General features: G+C 61.6%; 1 protein-coding gene across 1 annotated transcript; it reads left to right on the top strand.

The window, feature by feature from the left end:
- The first annotated feature begins 25 nt into the window (after positions 1 to 25).
- On the top strand, positions 26 to 20,930 carry EDEM1 (ER degradation enhancing alpha-mannosidase like protein 1). The gene is made up of 12 exons (XM_008273591.4): positions 26 to 574; positions 3,063 to 3,135; positions 5,428 to 5,531; positions 6,481 to 6,652; positions 8,071 to 8,254; positions 9,649 to 9,823; positions 10,408 to 10,528; positions 10,865 to 11,035; positions 12,531 to 12,604; positions 13,923 to 14,019; positions 16,481 to 16,684; positions 17,802 to 20,930. Exons 1-12 carry the CDS (start codon positions 102 to 104, stop codon positions 17,889 to 17,891), a joined length of 1,938 nt encoding a protein of 645 aa, XP_008271813.4. The 5' UTR covers positions 26 to 101; the 3' UTR covers positions 17,892 to 20,930.
- The last annotated feature ends 12 nt before the right edge of the window (positions 20,931 to 20,942 follow it).

Below are 20,942 nucleotides of genomic sequence, written 5' to 3'. Positions count from 1 at the left end.
TCCTTAAAGGGGCCGCGCGCGGCGCGCGGGCGGGCGGCGGCGGCGGCGGCGGGCAGCGGGCGGCCCCGCGCTGAGATAATGCCCGCGGCGCCCGCGCCACCATGCAGTGGCGAGCGCTCGTGCTGGGGCTGCTGCTGCTGCGGCTCGGCCTGCACGCCGTGCTGTGGCTCGTCTTCGGCCTGGGGCCCAGCCTGGGCTTCTACCAGCGCTTCCCGCTCGGCTTCGGCTTCCCGCGCCTGAGCGGCCCCGGCGCCGCGCCGCCGCCCGCCCCGGAGCCCGGCGCTGCGGGCGCGCCGTCGTGGCTGCGGCCGGCGGCGCGGCGCGGGGCGGCGCGGCCCGGGCGCGGCGTGTGCGGCGCGGCGCACTGGGGCTACGCGCGCGGCGGCCGCGGCGGCCCGGACGAGTACGAGCGGCGCTACAGCGGAGCCTTCCCGCCGCAGCTGCGGGCCCGCATGCGCGACCTGGCGCGGGGCATGTTCGTCTTCGGCTACGACAACTACATGGCGCACGCCTTCCCGCAGGACGAGCTCAACCCCATCCACTGCCGCGGCCGCGGCCCGGACCGCGGGGACCCGTGAGTGCGGGCCGGCTGAGGGCCGCGCGGTTCTCCCGCGTCGCGGTGCGGCCGACGTCGGCTCACCGAGTCGCGAGCGCGGGGTCTGCGCTCACTTCTGAGACGCAGAGAGCCCGGCCACGCTGCGGGTTTCCGGGCGGGAGGAGCGAGCCGGGCCCGGGGGTGGCCCCGCTCGGGCGCACCTGACGCCGGGACGCCGGTGCCTGTGCGGTCCCGGCCTTTCGTGCGCGGAGAGTAAAGTTCCGGAGCTTTAAGCCTCCCGCCAGTGTCACTGCCAGCTGTGGCGGCGGCGGGAGTGCGCGCGCGGGGCGCTCGCGGTGTGGACCGGCCGAGCCCGCCTCCCGCCCTCTCCTCCTGTGTAGGATGGATCGATGTGTTTGGAAGGCAGCGAGGCCCGCCGTCCGCTGGCTCACCCCCAGGTGGCCGCCGCAGCTGACAGTGACAGCGGCGGGAGCCTCGTGCTGGTTTCCCACGCAGGTGGCAGGGACCGCATGCCTGGGCCTTTGCCCCGGCGCACCCACAGGACGCCGACTCGCAAGCAGAGCGGCTGGGAGCGGCCCGGTCCCCGCCCTCGGGGATGCTGGCCTCACCCTGCACCGCCTGGTTGCTTTACTCGTTTTGTTAGTGACCAGACGTGTTCTGGTGAGCACCTTGCACGGCTGCTGCCAGTCCTTTCCTGTACCCCGGGCAGCTGTTGGCCGTTTTGGTGACTGCCTGGGCCTGGCGCAGGAAGTGTTGCGCCGGGGCCATTTCAGGGAGCGAGCCTGGAGAGCGGTGAGGTGCTCACAGTCGGCTGGCCACTCCCTCGCCGGGCCTGTGCGGCCAGCGAGGGCTCTTGCTTGGTCACCGCCCGGCCGAGGGGCTGCTGGACCCTGCTCTTGTTTCTGGGCTGCAGGGCGTTGTGGTTAAATATTTAAACTCAGCAGCGGAAGTGAGCAGGGAGCACCTTCTTGTGGCCTTTGACCCCGCCTCCCTCCTCCTGCTTTTCCTGGGTCCTGTCTGGCTGGCGCTGCCCCGAGAGGCGTCCAGCGTCCACGGCTCTTGTCTTGAGGGCACCTTTTGCCGTTCTGTGACTCGATCCGGAAGAACCCAGGCCACGCAGGTGGCACAGCTTGTGGGACCAGGATAGCCCTGGTTCCCACACAGCCCCATCTCTGTAGCTTGTTTTAAAAAGTACAGCTAAGGTTTCGCCGTGAATGCCGTGTCCTGCATTGGCTGGTGGCACGGCTTCCCGCAGGGCGCTCTCAGAGGAGAGCCGCGAGCAGCTGGGTGTGCTGAGGCTGGTGGGGGGGAGGCCTTGGCCAGTGCGGAGTGGCCAGACCTGCTGGGAGGTCTGTCCGGCAGGGGCTTCCCCCGGGAGGTCGGGCAGGACCCTCAGGCTGTCCTGGGGGCCCCGTGCAGAGCTGTGGGGTGTGAGAGCAGGTGGCAGATGCCAGCGTAGCTGTTGCTGGCAGGGAGACGGGGCCTTCTCGCTCTGGAGTCTGGTAAATGAGGTCTCCTTCTGTAGTCTTGGCGAGCTCCGGCCGGAGGGCTGGGCCTGAGCGGCACATGCGGCCCCCAGAACTCCCCCTCCCGGCAGAGGTATCAGTAGTGTTGGTGGTCGTCGCGGTCCTCAGCACTTAGAGCCACAGAAAGACTTGTCCCTTGGCGTGTGTGGGCTGTGGGGTGCAGGGCAGAAGGGGGAGGCTGCCTTTCTGCTGTGGCTGTGTGTGGATGCCATCTCGGGGTTTGTGGGAATGAGGGGCAGTGAGTGAAGAAGTGCAGACAGAAGTGAATTCACTCGGCAGCCACGGGACAGGTGAGCAGCCTGCAGCGGGAGGTGTGTGCTTGTCGGAGTTTGATTGGCTGGGAGTGTGGTCTGTATTCAGATATCACACTGGTTCCTGTGACAAGCTGTCCCTCTCCTTCTGACAGTCCTGAGAGCAAAGCTGTGCAAGGGTGCACGCGGTCACACATTGCTGATGGTGATAAGACTGTCACGGAGGGCACGTGACAGGGCCAGGTCTCTTCCCGCTGCGGGACTGTCCACGCCTGTGTCTCTGGTTCTGCAACATGGCTGTCCCCACAGGCCCAGTGGGAGCTGCAGCTCATGACGTACACCTCCCCCAGTACGAGGACTTGGCCAGTGATGGGTTTGGGGTTTGTCCTTTTTCTCTTTTGAAATGAGGTGCCTGGAGCCAGCATTGTGGGTGAAAATACCCTGCGGCTTGTGACAGCAGCGTCTCGTAGTGGAGCCCTGGTCCAGTCCTAGCTGCTGCACTTCCCGTCCAGCTCCCTGCTCCCTGGGAAGGCAGCCAGCTGGTCATGGCCCACCTGCGTGGGCCCCTGCACGCGCATGGGAGATGCGGGTGGAGTCCTGGCTCCTCTTCAGCCTGGCCTAGCCCTGGCCATTGTAGCTCTTTGTGGAGGGAACCAGCGGATGGAAGACCTGTCTGTCACTGTCGTTCAGAAGTTCCCGTGTTTGATTGGACTTTTGCTTCTTTCTCAGTTCGAACCTGAACATCAACGATGTGCTGGGGAACTACTCGCTGACGCTGGTGGATGCCCTGGATACGCTTGCAGTGAGTGTCCGCCCTCCCCCAGTTCATTTGGATGCTGGGGAATGGTGACCCCGGTCCCCCCGCGACGCGAGTTCCGGGGACCCTGGCACACAGAACCTGCTGGTAGTTCTGATCGCTTGTGTTTGTTTCTTGGCGACTGTGTTAAGAGTGGGAGAAGCGCAGATGGTTCAGTGAGGGGAGGGGCACGTGGTTCTCCTACAGCAATGGAGAAGGCAGGTGTGACTCTCCCCGGGGGGGCGCTGTGTGCCCCGGGCCTCCCTGTCTCATTCCCAGAGGGCCCCGCCGAGAATCTGCGACTACTCCAGGTGCTATGGCTGGCTCGGGAGTAAGGCACAGAAGCTCCGGGTGGGTGGGCACCCTGAGCACGTTTGGTGCCAGCCACGTGTGAACAGCCCCCCTGCTGCCACTGCCCTCGTTCCCTGGACACTGAGCGTGGCCGTGGGCTGCCAGGGTGGGTGCTTGCCTTGTCTCTCCTTGCCTTGTGGTTTGCCTGCGTCCTTGCTGCTGGGCCAGGGCGTGGCACCCGTCCTCAGGCTGGGTGTGCGCAGCTGTTGATCCAGGTTCTCCTCGGTCTTGGTGGCTCTGGGGCCTCTGCTGCTTTGGGTCCCGCCCAGCAGACCTCTGCCTGTCCTGGGTTTAATAATTGACTCAGCTTCCCCGGCATCCCGTGGAGGTCAGAGCTGAGTCCCATTAGCCAAGCCTGTGTGACAGCCAGTGGGGTCTTGCTGGCGGCAGCAGGCGCTTGGAGAGAGCCGGAGGGGCTGCTGCACAGCCGCGTTGGTGAGCAGCAGAGGCAGGAAGTCCAGGGTGCTGGCCTCGGCCAGGTGAGGCTGCGGTGGCAGCGCGGTTGAGTTTCCTTCCCACTCTGCACAGCAGCCGTCGGGACGTGCCCAGACAGCTGTGTGCGGCCTGAGTCACAGATGACAGTGAGGCTGTCTCAGCCTGCAGGCAGAGGTCCCGAGACACCCGTGGCTGCGGGCAGCTCGCCCCTCTGAGCCGGTCCTCGCCTGCATCGGCCCCGCTCCTGATGTATGGAGACCGGAGCTGTTACTGCGCTCTCTGTGCTGCCGGGGACGTGGGGGAGGTGCAGGCGTGTGTGTCAAGGAGGAACTAATGCCGGCCCAGCGTTTCCTGGCAGGATCCCAAGGGTGTGTTCCTTGAGGGGAGAGTTCTCTTCCCAGCTGAACCTTGCGGATTCTGCCTGGCCCATGAAGGGAGGGCCACGGTGCGCGTCAGCATGTGGGGACAGCAGACCAGTCCTGTGGTCGGGACACCCCTGACTGCTCCGTCCCCCCAGCTGGCCCCCTGGGCTCTGTAGCCAATTCTTCAGATCCTCCGTGGGATCTGCGCTCCTTGGGCCCACGGCACCTGCGGCAGCGGGCCTCTGTGCTGAGCCGCCCGTGGCTGTGGCCGTCTTCAGGCTGGCTTTCCAGGGGTTCCTAGGTTGAGCCTTAAGCTTTGCTCTGGCTCACGTTTTGAACAGGCTTGGGCAGACTTGCTGTGCAAACACAAGAACGCAGTCTCCTGACCGCCGCATGCAACTTGTGGCGTTGTTGCGTCATCTTCTCAGAAGGAGGAAGTGAGGCGCATGCAGAGCAGAGCCGCCTGTGCTTGTTCTGTCTGGCACAGCCCGGCAGACGCCGGAGAATAAGGCGTCCCTGGGAGGACTCGGGTCTGCTTGATTTCTGCACGTGATATCACTCTGCTCCCGGAAGTCTGCAGTGGATCCGTTAGTTCAGGTTATCCCGTGAAATCTCGGGCCCGTTTTGCTCCTCATTGAGAAGAGGGTAGCTTAGGGTGACATCGTGCCTGCACACCCAGCAGAGGCAGTGTAGCTCTCGTCCTGTGTTTTGAAGGACGTCAGGCTGATCGTGTATTCTGTGTGTTCAGTGTCACTGGTTCCAAGCTCTAAAAGGTGTCGCCGCTGTTTCTCAGAACGGACGGACGTCTGGGTCTCGGGCATCAAGTCGAGCAGGAAGAGGGGAGCAAAGTCGTGTTCCTGTTCCCTGGGTTTCCTGGGCCACTCCTGCCGTGGCTGTGTGGCGTCTGCAGCCAGGGTGCTGTTCCTCTCCCATGATCGCCTGCTGCGGCGGGCGGGCCCCTGCACGGGGAAGTGAGGCAGCCACAGAGTGACTTCTGGTTTTGCTGTTTGGAGACGGCCTCCTGAGAACTCACCCGTCGGCCTGCCGTGTCTCCTCCCCCGGCATCCAGCCCGCAGGCGGCGCAGACCTGGGAGGCGAAGCCGCGAGCGCTCCTGGCGTTGCTCTGAGCGTTTCTGTCCCTCTTCTGCAGATTATGGGAAACACGTCCGAATTCCAGAAGGCGGTCAAGCTCGTCATCGACACGGTGTCGTTCGACAAAGACTCCACCGTGCAAGTCTTCGAGGCCACCATAAGGTACAGCGGCTCGTGAGGTGGGCTGGGGTGTCTCGGAGCATGGGGGGAGGCCAGGAGGGTCCGCCCAGGCCGCCTGCGCGCAGTGCGCCCCTGGCTCCCTCTTAGTCCCCACCCTGGCCACAACAGTTGCTGTTTCGGAGCGGCTGTACTGGGCCTGCTCAGAAAGACAGGCGTGTGGCAGGAGCGCGTGTCCCCTGCCCCGTGTCCTCTCTTTCCTCCCGCCCTCGGGCGCGGGAAAAGCCCTGCGCATCTCCAGAGCCGTAAGCTTGTCCCGCGTGCCCGCCTGCCGGGTGGGCTGTCGCCTGTCAGTGTCTGTCGCTGCCTCCCTCCAGCCACTCCTCTCTGTGTGATGGGTTGGGCCAGGGCCATGAGCTCCCTGCCCCTCTTTGTATCTTGCACTCTGTAGTCTGATACATTGTGGCAGTTCCCCTGTTTAATTTGAATGCTTTGGAAATTTCATTAGCTTGTAACAGTCCAGGTGATGGAATTGTTAGCCTTGTGGGACAATTGGGGAAGGGGTCACAGTCACTTCGGAGCCCTGGACCAGTACAGCCAGGGGCCCCGGGGCGCAGTCTAATCCTTTGGAATGTGCCCCGAGCGGGTCATCTTCTGCCCTTTGTCCGTCCTTGCGGCCTCTCCCAGGCAGGAGCCCAGTGGCCTGGTGTCGGCCCTCTGTTGCTTTCTGTGTGTCACCTGCCGGCCCCCACGTGAGGGCCGTCCGTAGTGGGTTATGAATCCCTGAGGCCCGTGAACAGTCCCTTGGGAGCGCCCTGCCCCTCAGTCACTTGGGTTTTGCTCGGCCTTGCCCTCGGTCCTTGGGCAAGCCGTCTTCTCCCCCCGGCCCTGGCCCCGGCCCCGCGAGGAAGGAGGATCGTCTTCTCCCGTTTTGGACCGGAGTGTGTGCGCTCCCAGGGGCGTGGCTTCACCGTTCTGTTCCTCCCGCCATCAGGGTCCTGGGCAGCCTGCTGTCTGCTCACAGAATCATCACCGACTCCAAGCAGCCCTTTGGGGACATGGCGATCAAGGACTACGACAATGAACTGCTGCACATGGCCCACGACCTGGCCGTGCGGCTGCTCCCCGCCTTTGAAAACACCAAGACGGGGATCCCCTACCCGCGGGTAGGTAGATGGCTGCCCCTCCTTTCTGCCCTGATGGGTTTCTCTCGTGGTGGGGGAAGCGGGGCTGGCGTAGAACGGGACATTGCGGGGAATTAAATGTGCTGGAATGCACACAGCATTTACAGAGCGCCTACTGTGTACTGGGCACACAGTGGCTTCACTATCTTTTTTTTTTTTTTTTTTTGACAGGCAGAGTGGACAGTGAGAGAGAGAGACAGAGAGAAAGGTCTTCCTTTGCCGTTGGTTCACCCTCCAATGGCCGCTGCGGCTGGCGCGCTGCGGCCGGCGCACCGCGCTGATCCGATGGCAGGAGCCAGGTGCTTATCCTGGTCTCCCATGGGGTGCAGGGCCCAAGCACCTGGGCCATCCTCCACTGCACTCCCTGGCCACATCAGAGAGCTGGCCTGGAAGAGGGGCAACCGGGACAGAATCTGGCGCCCCGACCGGGACTAGAACCCGGTGTGCCGGCGCCGCTAGGCGGAGGATTAGCCTAGTGAGCCGCGGCGCCGGCCCGGCTTCGCTGTCTTGACACTGCCCTGCTGGAACTTGTGTTCCTGTGTGACTCGGGCCCCTGCTGCAGAACCGCCTGGGGCATTTGCCCTCACTTCTGACTCGGGTCTGCTTCCCCAGCGGCCTGTGCTGCCCCGCGGGCTGGCTGTTGACTGAACGGGAGCTCTGTGATGCGCCTGTATCTCGGTGGCGTCCCTGAGCCCACAGTTCCGCCGGGGACCCAGCCAGCCTGCTGCACTCGATCCTGGCCCTGCCTTCTGCCCTGCCCCTGTCTGAGACGAGTTCTTGTTTGCTGAGCTCACTTTTAAGATGGATAAGCGATTCCGTTGCTTGCTTTTGTCTCCATCCCCAAATCCTGGGGCCTGTGTAACCATGGAAACCTGCAGGCGAGAGATGGCCTGGTGCGTCCTATTGGAATCTTTCCCCATAGGCAGCTCTTAAGAGCCAGACACTCGGGGCGCCGGATTCTGTCCCGGTTGCCCCTCTTCCAGGCCAGCTCTCTGCTGTGGCCAGGGAGTGCAGTGGAAGATGGCCCAAGTGCTTGGGCCCTGCACCCCATGGGAGACCAGGATAAGTACCTGGCTCCTGCCATCGGATCAGCGCGGTGTGCCGGCTGCGGCGCGCCGGCCGTGGCGGCCATTGGAGGGTGAACCAACGGCAAAGGAAGACCTTTCTCTCTGTCTCTCTCTCTCACTGTCCACTCTGCCTGTCAAAAAAAAAAAAAAAAAAAAAAAAAAAAGAGAGAGAGAGCGCCAGACACGCCCTGGGGTTGGCGGCGTCTCACTTGTGTCCTGTGGACGCCCGTATTCGCTGTGATGTGGCGAGCGTGGCTTAGAAGCCAAGTGTGCTGTCTCTGCCTTGGATTCCAGCCCTGGGCTGCCACGGATCCCTTGTCTCTGCTGTTCCAGGTGAATCTGAAGACGGGTGTTCCTCCTGACAGCAACAACGAGACGTGCACGGCGGGAGCCGGCTCCCTCCTGGTGGAGTTCGGGATTCTGAGCCGGCTGCTGGGGGATTCCACGTTCGAGTGGGTGGCCAGGCGCGCCGTGAAAGCCCTGTGGAACCTCCGCAGCCACGACACGGGACTGTTGGGTGCGTGGGGCTGGTGCCGGCGGGGTCTGCCCTGGAACACACAGAGAACGGCTCGCGGTGCCTGCCACCTTCACCTTTCGCTTAGAGCAAGACTGCAGTTTCTTCTTTTTTTTTAATTGAAAGAGTGACAGATGCAAAGTGAGAGAGAGTTCTTTCATCTGCTGGTTTACTCCCCAAATGGCTGCAGTGGCCAGGGCTGGACCAGGCGGAAGCCGGGAGCTTAGGACTCCAGTGGGTCTCCCACATGGGTGGCAGTGGCCCAAGTATTTGAGCCATCGTCTGCTGCCTTCCCAGGCGCATTAGCAGGGGGCTGGACTGGAAGTGGAGCAGCTGGGACCTGAAACTGGCGCTCTCATGGTTATGCCGGAGTGTAGCTCAGCCTGCTGCGCCATGGCGCTGGCCCTGAGGCTGTGAGCCCTGGCAGGAGAGAATCACGTTATTGGCTCAGGACTCGCTCGGCTTTGCGTCCGCTGGGCATACTCCACTAAGGATGATTGACTGCCTCTGGGGCAAGTCTTGTTGCCTCATTCCAGTATTCTGTTAGAGTCGTCTGGGGTGAGCCGTGGAGCGCCTTTTCCCTCGGAGAAAGTCTAGGCGTGTGCTATGGGAGGGAACCTGTCGGGAGAGTTGGATTTTCTGCCCTCTTGAGGGTGTTTGAGCAAACATCTGTTGTTGTTAAGTGGTCATGGGAAATCGGACACGTGTGATAGGGAGGTGTGATGACCCCACATTTTCATCACTCGTATTCAGTAATGAGCAGTTAACCGTTGAGATAACATAAAATGTTACTTTCCAGTGGAGTTTGCTGTCACACTGCCGTGTGCACTGGGACATTTTTGCTTCTGGGCATTGAGAGGTGACGTGACTGCTGCAGACCTACAGGGCGTCCTCACAGGTCTTAAATTCCCAAGTTTTTACAATTGTGCTGTCTTGAACAGCAGTGGAGATAAGGTGTCGCCCGTTCGTGCCGGCGTGTCCCGGTGTAGGACCTGCAGACAGTCACTCGTGGCCGAGTTGTTGCCTTGCTTGCATTATGCTTGCATTACTGTGAAAAGTTACGTAACTGTCCACTGAGGCTGTTCGCGATGTTGCACGCTGAGATGACTTACTGTTTTTTCTTTTTCCTTTTTACGGCAGACAGTGTTATACGTCTTTAAGCGCGTGTTTTTCTCAGCATAGATCCCCCGCAGGGGCGGTGCTGAGTCCAGGGAGGACTGTGGGCCTGGCGGGAGCACTTTCCCTCTGGGGTCAGTGCTGATCCCCACATTGGGTCGGTCGTCCAAGGCCGTGTGTGTGGAGGGGGCTGCCCCACAGGCCCCTCCTCCCGCCCTGCCCTGCCGGGCTGACGGCAGCCAGGGTGGTTGGGAGCTGACGGGGCGTGTTTGTCTCTGCAGGCAACGTCGTGAACATCCAGACGGGCCACTGGGTGGGGAAGCAGAGCGGCCTGGGTGCCGGGCTGGACTCCTTCTACGAGTACCTGCTGAAGTCCTACATTCTGTTTGGGGAGAAGGAAGACCTGGAGATGTTCAATGCCGCCTACCGCAGCATTCAGAGCTACATGCGTCGAGGGTGCGTCCACCGTCCTGCTGGTCCTGGCCCTGCCCCCAGGGGCTGCCGCGCTCTGCCCTGGCCTTGCCGCCCCCGAGCTGTTGTTGGTCTGCCCTGGGGGAAGAGGTGGTAGCCCCGAGCCTCAGGCACAGCCCGCGTGTGTTCAGGGGGCACCCAGGAGTGGCTGAGTGGGTGGTTCCAGCCCAGGGCTTCTCACAGGCTTGGCTGAAGCTCCTGGCTGTCCCGCACTGTGTTGGGGCTCGCCTGTGGCTTGGGGCCCTCTCCAGGTCACCCGCTCGGTTAGACTCTGCAGCCACAGCTGGCGTTCCCTGCCAGTTCACTTCAAGGGCAGCAGGGCTGCAGGGCCCTTCAGCTCACCAGCTGGTGCTGTCTGGGAGGCACTGTGAGGTCCTGCCGTGTCACTGGCTGGGCTGAGAGCTGGGTGCCCATGGCGGGGGTTCTGGCCCACGGGGGCCCCATGTCCCTGCAGAGGCAGCTGTGGAGGGGTCAGGAGTGGGTGAGAGGCGGAGTTGATGCCGTGTGGGCACCGCTGCCGGTGTGGCTGTGCACGGCTCCTCACCTCCGTGTGCTCCTTGACTTTGCAGGCGGGAAGCCTGTAACGAAGGAGAGGGGGACCCCCCACTGTACGTCAACGTGAACATGTTCAACGGGCAGCTCGTGAACACCTGGATCGACTCCCTGCAGGCCTTCTTCCCCGGGCTGCAGGTGGGTGACAGGTTCCACGTCAGGGGGCTTGCTGGCTGCTTTGGGGAGGTCCAGAGGGCAGCGTGTCCCTGTTGTGCACTGAGTGAAGTCGCCGTCCTCCCGGTGCTGGGCAGAGACAGGCCGGACCCGGCTGGAGGAGTGGCTGCGACTGTCCTGGGTCGTGGGTCTCTGGGCTTTGGGCTCTGCTGGTTGAACCATGGAGCTGGACCTGTGTGTGCAGCTCCCGTCAGTTTGGCGTTGATGGGCTGGAAGCCAGGGCCCCTGGTCGTCCGGGTTGTCTCCTGGGGTGGTTTGTCCGTGTCCTGCCTGTCACTGTGGGTGACCTGTGTCGCCTAGGTTCTCATAGGGGACGTGGAAGACGCCATCTGTCTGCACGCCTTCTACTACGCCATCTGGAGGCGGTACGGCGCCCTCCCCGAGAGGTACAACTGGCAGCTGCAGGCCCCGGACGTGCTTTTCTACCCGCTGCGGCCGGAGCTGGTGGAGTCCACGTATCTCCTCTACCAGGTGCGGGGCCTGCTCGTGGTGCCTGTCTCTGAGCACCAGCTGGATTTGGTGAACGTTTGCTGGCTGCTGTGGGACGAAGCTGTTTCCTAGATGCTCGGAGTCTGCACCTGTACGCGGTCTTGTTAGTCGTGGTTCCACAGGGTGGAATCTGCATCTGTAGGCAGATGCTATCTTTCTTATTTATTTTCATTTTGTTTGAAAGGCAGAGAGACAGTTGGAGGGATACCATTCATCTGCTGGACTTCCCAGTGCCTGCGACAGCCAGGGCTGGGCCAGGTGAAGCCAGAGTCCCAGAACCCCGTTCTTGTCTCCTGCACGTTGCCTCCCAGAGGGCATCAGCTGCACCAGAAGTGGAGGAGCCGGGTCTTGAACCCAGCACTCGAGTGCAGGAGTTGAACAGGGGCTTAACCACTGTGCCAAATGCCTGCCCCTCACCCGGGTGTTTTCTTCACATTTGCAAGGACTTATTTTTCTGTCTGTACTGAAGAGGGAGATAGTGCGCTCACTGTGTTTCAGACTGATTTGACCATAACAGCCCTTTGTGTGCGGTGATTCTGCACCGGCGTCCTGGTCGTCAGACAGCAAGGAAATTCCTCCTCGTGGGGTTGGTGTCAGTGCCCCTTGGCTTCACGTGGGAACAGTGGGCAGCGCTCTTCTTGACCTTCGGTGCGTGCCTTAGCACGCAGTCTGCAGGAGCCCTGGTCTGTTCCCGGGGCTGCCACCTGAGCCCTCGGCTTCCTGGGAAGTGGCCGTGGTGTGGGTCAGCAGGCCAGGCCTTGGCAGGTGCCCCGGGCCTGCGTGCTCTGGTAGTGGGGTGAATGCCGAGGTTTGGAGTTTGCCTCTAGGCAGGGAAAGGGGAAATCCTGGGAATGAGGTGCGGCACGTGTGAGAGTTGGACGCCTGGTCTCCCGAGAGGGCAGAGGGGAGAGCCCCTTTCTCAGGGGGCTCCTGCTGTTAACTCTTTTCTCCTCTTCTTCTTCCTGTGGCCGTGGGCCTGCCCTCCTGGTTTCTGTCACTGCCTCCTTCAGTTGTCACCACCTGTGTGCACCAGGGAGCAGCGCCTCGGCTCTGAGGCTGCACCTGGGGGCCCTGACTCCAGGGACGCTGACCCTGCAGTTGTTGGCTTTCAGCTGGCCGCCCGAGTTCCTGAGAGCTTTGCCCTAAGAGAGCCCTCCGGCGGCGGAGGAAGCGCTGAGCGCTGGTTTCTTAAGGGCCGCTGCTGGCCCTTCCTCACATGCAGCGAGTGGAGTGGGGCCAGGGCCTGTTTGCCCATCTGTGTTGAGTTTCTAGAGAAACCTGAGGCAGGATAGACCCTGGAGTCGTTCTCAGCCGCTGTCAGGTCACCCTCACCTGGCTAAAGTGAAGCAGGTCACAGGTGTGCTGTGAGGAGAACCACAGGGCGCCGTGGGCCTTGGCTGCCAGTGACCCCTCGGTGCGGTGAGCGGGCGCCTCGTCTCCTGTGCTCGCCAAGTCACGCGCTCTCGTGCTCCCCCAGGCAACCAAGAACCCCTTCTACCTCCACGTGGGAATGGACATCCTGCAGAGTCTGGAGAAGCACACGAAAGTCAAGTGAGTCTCCCGCTCCCTGCGTGCTGCGCTGGTCCCTCGTGGCCCGTGCTTGTGGGTCGCTGGGCAGATCCCGGACACGGGCCCTGTGGGGAAGCTGGCCCGTCGGGAGTGGCACTTGCTTTTCAGGGCCCGTCTTTGCTGTGAGTGCCCAGCAAGACTGTGTCCCCTGGTTGCACAGGTAATGCACACACACCTCAGGAGGACGGAGAATGGGAAGTTGCAGCCTGTTGTCCGACAGCCCAGCTGTGGAGATGCCCACAGTCTTCCCTGCTTAAACAGATGGGTGTGTGCACATGTGTGCAAAAACTGTATTTCCGTCTTGTGACCTTTTTTGTTGTTGTTTTTAAACCAACTGGAGTGTCATAAATATTTCCTTCCAAAATACTGTTTTAGGCTCTCCTATAAAGTCAGCGCTACAAGTCCTGTCTTCCGTAAATACAAGCTTTAAACTGGGGCGCGGGGTTGTGCCGCAGAGGACTAAGCCAGTTTGGGTCCCAGTTGCTCTGCTTACTATCCAGCTCCCTGCTAATACGCCTGGGAAAGCAGTAGAAGATGGCCCAAGTCCTTGAGCCCCTGCACCCACGTGGGAGACCCAGATGAAGCTCCAGGTTCCTGGCTTGGACATGGGCCAGCACCAGCCATTGTGGCCATTTGGGGTATGAACCAGTGGATGGAAGATAGATCTCTCTGTCTCTGACCCTCCCTCTATCTCTCTCTCGCTAACTCTGCCTTTCAAATAAAATAAGTAAATCTTCAAACAGAACAAAACAAAAAGCTTTAAATCAGGGTTTATAAATTTCTTTAATTTTATGAAAGATTTGTTTATTTTAAAGGCAGATTCAGAGGTCTTCCATCTGCTGGTTCACTCCTCAGATGGCTGCCACACCCATAGTCAGGCCAGGCCAAAGCCAGGAGCCTGGGGCTTCATCCCAGTCTCTCACATGGGTGTCAGGGGCCCGGGTACTTGGGCCATCTTCCACTGCCTTCCCAGGTGCATTGGCAGGGAGCTGGATCTGAAATGGAGCAGCTGGGACTTGAACCAGCTTTCCCCGCTGTGCTACAATGCCAGCCCCGTCCGCGTAAACCTCTTGCCGGTAATCTCAATGTTGTTACCTTTCGGGAACCACCCACTGCTGTCATTCCCTGCAGCCCACAACTAACCTGGTCACTGAGCAGCGAAGCCACCGTAGAGGTGGATTGGCAACGCGCAGGCTGAAGCAGGTTGGCCTTGGCGGCCCTGGCCCTGCTCAGTCTGTGCTGGCTGGCTTGGCTGGTGGCTGTCCGCGCAGGCTGCACTGACTGGACGCCTGTTTTGCAGATGTGGGTACGCCACCCTGCACCACGTCATAGACAAGTCCAAGGAGGACCGGATGGAGAGCTTCTTTCTCAGCGAGACCTGCAAGTACCTGTATCTGGTATGTGTGAGGCGGGAGGAGCCTGGGGCGGCCGGTGCCACGAGGCGAGGCGGGTGTGCCCTGTGCTCTCCGGCAGACACTGCCGGGCCCTGCTGCAGTGCTGGGGACACTGCTGCCTCCTCCCTGGTTGCTGGCCTCTCGGTGACGGCAGATGAGAACCTGTGGTGGCAGAGTGGGAGGTGCTGATGGTGTGTGGGGTGTCTCTGAGGAGGGGACAGCGTCCATGGCTCTGGGCGCCTCTGATGTGCGTGGTCTTGGCTAAGACCCAAGTCCAGCCATCTGTCTAGACATACGTTGCTGGGTATACACTGTGTCTCTCTGGACAGGAGAGAGTTCCTGGGATAGCTGGTTGGCACACATCCTTCCCATCTTGGGATCCATAGCCTGTGGGGACAGGCAGGGACCTGGCATCGCGGGTGACCGCAGCCGAGCCAGCACCTGCCTCTGCACACCAGTACGTGTCCAGCGCATGTGTGGTCACTGCGTGGCTGCTCTGCCCACTCTGCCTCTGCACACAGGTTGGCCATGGACGCCAGCACACCTGTGAAGGTGTAGGGGCTGGGAGCTGAGGCGCAGGGGTGGCAGCCACAGGGCTGGGTGGGGTCTTCCAGTACTGTGACTCCCGTACCAGGATTCGGCCGGGGTGATCGGGCTCCGAGAGGCCCAGCAGTGGTTCCTGTGTGAAGCCAGGCTGTGGAGCTGCTGTTCTGATCCTGGACAGCCACTCCCCTCTGGGGCCATGCTTTGCAGGAGCCTGTGGAGGGGTGTGTGCCTGTGGGTGGGAGGGCAGCCCAGCATGGCAGGTGATCTGGGTGTGGGCAGCCAGCCTGGCCATGAGGGGGAGGAGGAAGCTCACAGTGAGTGTGGAGACCAGGGTGTGTGCGGGGGAACTCGGCTCCGGGGGAGATTGGGGCTCACTGAGGACACCTGGGAGGGGCGCACTTGGCTCCTTCTCGGTTCCTAGCTGTGCTGGGTCCCATTTTTCTCCCGTGGAGTTGTGACAGCGATGGGCCAGGCTCCTGCTGTGTCTGAGTCTCGTCCTCTCTTATCCACTGTTTGGCTCCCTTCAGTTCGTTACCTGTCGTCAACCTTGGTCCAGAAATGCTGAATGGGAAATGCCGGTGTGAACGGCCTCTGTGTTTCTGACGATTTGTATTGTAGGATAGGGTTGGGACCCGTCTTGCTCTTAATTTCCTGGTGTGCCTCAGTTACAGGTTACGTGGGAGAAAACCTGGTAGCTGGGGGCTCTGTGCCCCCCAGGGCTCCAGGCGTCCCTGCAGATCTTGGAACACAGCCCTATGGGAAACAGGGTGAGGTGGGGGCTCCTGATCCAGTCATCACTGACCAAACGCCTGCCCTGCCCCAGACTCGCCTGTATTGGGTTGGGTGTTCTTGCTGCACCCTCTCCTGTACCACACCCGCTGTTGCAGGAAAGGGCTCAGCCATGAGGGCTGCCATCTTTTTTTTTTTTTTTTTTTTTTTTATTTGACAGATAGAGTTAGACAGTGAGAGAGAGACAGAGAGAAAGATCTTCCTTCCGTTGGTTCACTCCCCAAATGGCCGCTACTGCCGGAGCTACGCTGGTCCGCAGCCAGGAGCCAGGTGCTTCCTCCTGGTCTCCCATGCGGGTGCAGGGCCCAAGCACTTGGGCCATCCTCCACTGCACTCCCGGGCCACAGCAGAGAGCTGGACTGGAAGAGGAGCAACTGGGACTAGAACCCTGCGCCCAAATGGGATGCCAGTGCCGCAGGTGGAGGATTAATCAAGTGAGCCATGGCGCCGGCCCCTTGCCATTTTTTTTTTTTTTATTTTATTATTTGAGAGGTAGAGTTACAGACAGAGAGAGACAGTTAGAGAGGTCTTTGACAGAGAGAGACAGTTAGAGAGGTCTTCATCTGCTGGTTCATTCCCCTAAATGGCTGCAGTGGCCAGAGCTGGACTGATCTGAGGCCAGGAGCTTCTTCTGGGTCTCCCACGTGGGTGCAGGGGCCCAAGGACTTGGACCATCTTCCACTGCTTTCCCAGGCCACAGCAGAGAGCTGCGTCAGCAAAGGAGCAGCCAGGACACAAACTGGCGTCCATATGGGATGTTGGCACTGCAGGTGGAGGCTTAGCCTGCTATGCCACAGTGTCAGCCCCGGTGTTGTTCTGATGGAAGAAACGAGTGGTGTGTTAGGGGCAGGGGTGCAGGTTCTGTCCGGATCCTTGGACGGGGTCCTGACATTTGCCGTGTTTTGTCTGGGTGTCCGTGGAGCACCTGGGAACATCCAGGGAGCTCCAGGGGCCCCGTGCTTGGTTCCTGGCCTAGTTGGTGGATCTCTGGGCTGCGCTGGGTGTGGGCAGGGCGGGGCTGGGTGTGTGCCCTGTCCTGGCTTCGGATGGAGCAGGTGAGCAGCCGGGAGCCCCTGTGGGGGGGTGTGACAGGTGCCAGCTGTGCCTTTTCCTGTTTCCTCCCCTGGAGCTGTTTGATGAGGAGAACCCGGTGCACAAGTCTGGCACGAGGTACATGTTCACCACGGAGGGCCACATCGTGTCCGTGGACAAGCATCTCCGGGAGCTGCCGTGGAAGGAGTTCTTCTCTGAAGAGGGAAGTCCCGCCTCAGGGAGGAGGTCGGGGCCCAGGCCCAAGTCCCAGGAGCTCAGGGTCATCAACTCCAGCTCCAACGTGAGTGGCAGCTTCTGGGCTGGGTGTGGGAGGAGGGGAAGGGGGGCCCTGACAGGAGAGGGAGGGCATGCCGGCCTGCGAGCCTGGGCAGTTTCCCGGAGAGATGGCGTGTTGTGGGGAGGGCACCTGGAGGACGTGTGGGGGTGGCCCAGCTAGCGCCAGGCACCTCGCCCGTCCCATGCTGGGCACCTCCCTGGCTGTCCTGTTCAGAAGTAGGAGGTCCAGGGAGCCTGCTGGCCTGGTTCTTCAGGGTGTCTTCCTGGGGCTGCAGCAGGTGGCGTGGGTGGAGATGGGGTCCCAGGGGCATTGAGTGCAACCCCTGCCCGCCATGGGGGCCTGGTTCCACCGGGAGCTGGCGGCCTCTGCTCTCCTGGTCCGCAGTGGGAGAGCCTACAGGTCTGAAGTGGGGGTCGGGGAGGGGCTGCATCGGTGAGGTCTCAAGCCTCTGTTCCCACAGTCTGTGCTGTGGCCTTGTGTCCCCTCAGGCTGGGGCGTGCTGGGGCCCCTGGTGGCTCAGACGGTAGGTCTCTGATTACCCTTCACTGTCAGCCTGGGCTAACTTGACAGGCCGGTTTCCCTTGGCCCTGGAGTGTGGGGAAGGAGAGAGAAGGGGCGTGAGGCAGGTGTGGCCCCCAGGGAAACAGGCTGGCTGCTGTCAGAGCGCTGCGGAGCCCTGCGGGGCGGCTGGGTTTTGGGCCCCTGCGGAGTCCTCCAGAGACGCTCCTCTGGGTGCTGGCTGCGTGGAGGGGCCTGGCCCTGGACGTGTTGGGTTGTCCCACAGAGAGCAGGAGTCACGGTGCAGGCTGCTTGGTGGTGGGTTGTGGAGCAGCGAGGGGCATGGCCCAGGCTGGGGCCTTTGGGCAGCAGGGATGGGGAAAGCATGGGGACCAGTGTTGCTGGGCTGCGCAGGGCTCCGTGAGCTGGGGCTTGCCGGCTGCAGAGAGTCTGAACTGTGGGGAGCTCCACGCTCTGTCTGCGGGGTTTTGTCGTTGCCGCTTGGCCAAGGGCAGGAGTTGCCTCGGTCCCCGGAGGCAGGGGCTGTGCTGACGACCTGCTGGGAGCCCTGGGTTGGGGGCGCCCTCACCCATGCTGCGTTCCCGTGCCCCTTGTCTTGCAGTGCAACCGCGTGCCAGACGAGCGCAGGTACGCGCTGCCCCTGAAGAGCGTGTACATGCGGCAGATCGACCAGATGGTTGGCCTCGTGTGACCCTGCCAGCGTCTGGGCCTGGGATGATGAACACCAGCCTGGCGCCCGTGGAGGCGCGGGCCGGGACGATGAGCGCGAGCCTGGCGTCCGTGGTGGTATGGGAAGCGCTGTTCGGCTCCTCGGCCGTGCCTGGTTGATTCTCGTTGATTCTCGCACAGCTCGGTGTCTCCCTTCTGTTCAATAAAATGCCCTGTTTGTCGCGAGGGTGTAGTCCGAGGTGAGGAGTGCAGGGCACGGGCTTCGACTGTGTGCTCTCGCGGCACTCGCGCTGCAGGAGCCGGAGCCGCTGTGCCTGCATCTCGGCCCCGTGCGCTCAGGCCAGGCCCGTGCGCCACAGTGAGACTGCCCAGCCCGGGCCCGTGGGCACCTGCGGTCCCGCCCACCACACGGCCAGCACTGGCCTCTTCCCTGCTGGGCTCGTTCCCAGGGGTCCCACCTTGATTTGGGGTCACCCAGGGGAAACGTCACAGCGTCACTCCCTTGTGCCCGAAGCTTCGAGGTGCCGCAGGCTCCTGCCTTGGTCAGCGGCGTTGGCCTTGCTCGCAGTTGCCCTCCCTGGCTGGGCCGTGCCGGAGTGTGTCGGGCGGGGCTGGGTGGTGGCCTGCCCTTCCTGACCTCCTGCAGTCCCCAAACCCAGTCAGTGCCTTCAGAGAGCCAGCGGCGCCCGAGCACAACCTTGTGCTGTGCTGACTGGAGTCCGCTTGAGCCGGCTGTGGGCTTGGGTTCCAGTTGGGTGTCTCATCCCTGGGTTGTGCCAGGTGGGTGCGCGAGTGCCCCAGAGGCGCCCTGAGCCGTCTCCGTCGCATCCCCCCTCCGCCAGGGCTGTGGGTGGGTTTGGGCCCTGGCGGCTGCAGCTTCTGTGCAGTGTAGCAGGCTTGTCAGTGTTGGGCCCTCAGGGAGAGGGGTCTGGGGGGGTTTGGGTTAGGAACATTCTGGAAATGGCTTGGCAGTCTGCTTTGCAGCCAGGTGCTGCAGGCTGGCAGGGGAGGAGGAAGTTGTGCTCAAAGTGGAGCCTTGGATCTTTGGTTTCTGTTCTCGCAGCTGGAGCTGCAGCTGTCTCTGCTGTGTGTCTGCACTAGACGGGTGTCAATCAGGGCAGGCTGGCGCTGGCCCCGCCCTGGCCCCGTATGGCTCCTGCACCGTGTGTCCTGCCGGCCTGCCTGTGTGCCCACTCTGTCTGGGGCTGGCGGTGGGCGCCCCCAGTTCCTCGTGTTTTGGGCGGAGGGGAGGCAGCCTCTCCCGTCTTGAACACTGAGGAGTTTCTGTTTTGAAAATCCACGCGTGCGTCGTGTGGTCCTCTGAGATCCCGCGGGAGGGCTAGCATAGTCGGTGCGGCTGTTGACTTCTGGGTGTTTGCTGGGGGAGTGAACTGAGTGCTTCGGTTTTGCCTTTTTTCTTCGTTTCCAAAGCACTGCCCTGGTTCCAGCAGCGTTTGGTCTCCTGGGTAGAAAACTGATCACCTGCTGTACACACTTGTATTGGCCTGAGAGAAACGTCACACACGCGTCTCCGCACCTTTGCTGCCGGCGGATCGACGTGGGGTGGGTTACTAAGGACCCTTGTGGGGGAGGGGCTGCCCCTGTGCCTGCATTCCCTGCTCTGGGTGCCCTGGCTCCCGGGCTTGGGCCCAGCTCTTGGGCTGGGCAGCGCCATTGTGGTTGTGCCTGGGGTGTGGCCTGTGCGTCCTGGGCCTGGGTGGCGCGACACGTGTTGCGTGTTAGGTGTCAGTCAGGCCCCCTTGACTGTCGGGTGCTGGGTTCACAGAGACAGGAGAGGCGGTGCTGGTTGTTCTGTGCGTCAGTCCTGCTCCCCCGGATTGCCCGGTGTCCAGTGGTGGGTGCCAGGGTTCTTGGAGCCAAGTCAGCAATGCTTGTTGCTCTCTGAGGATCAGAACCTCAGCAGCTGTGGGAACCCTGCAGGGCTGGGGCAGGAGAGGGAGTGGCCCGGAAATTGCCTGGGGACGCCAGTGTCTGGCAGGGCCGCGTCCTTGCGGGAGCCGTGAGCCAGGGCCACCCTCGTGTCCCCACTTGCGGCTGAGTGGCTCGGCTGCTGTCCCTGAGCCGCGCGGGGCGCTCTGTTCCCCCGGCAGGGAGGGGGCCGAGGAGGAGTGTGCTGGCTCTGGTGGGGCCTGCCTTTGTGAAGCCGCCTCTGTTTGCAGGCCTCTCCTTGTGTCCTTGCGGCTCTTCCACCAGAGCTTGCTCTTTGTAACCAAGGCCGCGGGATCTGATGATGCCCTGGGCCTTTCTGGCCCTGGACTGGAGACTGCACTTGCCATGTTGGATCTGGGGACAGAGGGTCCAGGGCGGCATCTGTGGCTGGGCAGCCGCCCCCTCCCCCACCCCTGATGACAGGTGTCCGTCCTCTCTGTGGCTCTTGCGGACTGCACGTCAGACAATTCCCCCTTCCTTCTGGGGGCTCCAGGGGTCTTCCTTGCTTGTGCTCCGAGTGGGGGCTGACCGATTCCCTCAGCCTCAGGGTTGCTTTGGAAGAGAATCCTGACCGTCACTGTCCGGTCCCCATGCCCAGCTCTTGTCGCAGTGCCTCTACCTGCAGGGCAGGGAGTGTGCTTGTGGGAGGGTCCTGGGAGTCGCGGGTGTCCCCGGCTGGGGTCCTGCTCCCGCTGGGCTCTGGCTGGAACCCGGCCTGTCCCCAGCGCCCTGTGCTCTTCCTCTCTCTCCGAGGCAGGAGAATGATACTTCCAGAGGTATTTAGTTTTAGTTTTAATTAACAAACACAAGCTGCATTGTTATTTATTGTGCACAAGAAAGGCGAATCTTTCCGCAGAAACAGTGGCGAGCCGGGAACTCTGGGAGAACTCGCTGAAATACTAACGGCTTCTCTCCGTAATGTGCAATATGCTTTGCAAATATAGATGAAACTTGATGTTTATTCTGTAAATAAGGAATGTATTTAAATTAAAAGGGAGCTTTTTGTAAAAGGACCAAATGTTCTTTTATAAATGTATTACAGAATTTCTTGCTCTTTGAAATTTGTTAGCCTTTTTATGAGTAATTTTTATTAAAAGATTCTTTTCTTTGAGTCGTGTTTCCC

Source organism: Oryctolagus cuniculus, chromosome 10 (genome assembly GCF_964237555.1).
Source record: "Oryctolagus cuniculus chromosome 10, mOryCun1.1, whole genome shotgun sequence".
NCBI classification, from domain to species: Eukaryota; Metazoa; Chordata; class Mammalia; order Lagomorpha; family Leporidae; genus Oryctolagus; species Oryctolagus cuniculus.
The sequence above is the reverse complement of the archived record's forward strand: the minus strand, read 5'-3'. Positions and strand labels throughout refer to the sequence as shown.

Bases quoted from the DNA above. Each gene is read 5' to 3' on its own strand.
- EDEM1 (XM_008273591.4), top strand. From the start codon at position 102: ATGCAGTGGCGAGCGCTCGTGCTGGGGCTGCTGCTGCTGCGGCTCGGC. The intron at 12,605-13,922 runs GTGAGTCTCCCG...CCTGTTTTGCAG, and splicing joins GAGAAGCACACGAAAGTCAA to ATGTGGGTACGCCACCCTGC. The intron at 16,685-17,801 runs GTGAGTGGCAGC...CTTGTCTTGCAG, and splicing joins TCATCAACTCCAGCTCCAAC to TGCAACCGCGTGCCAGACGA.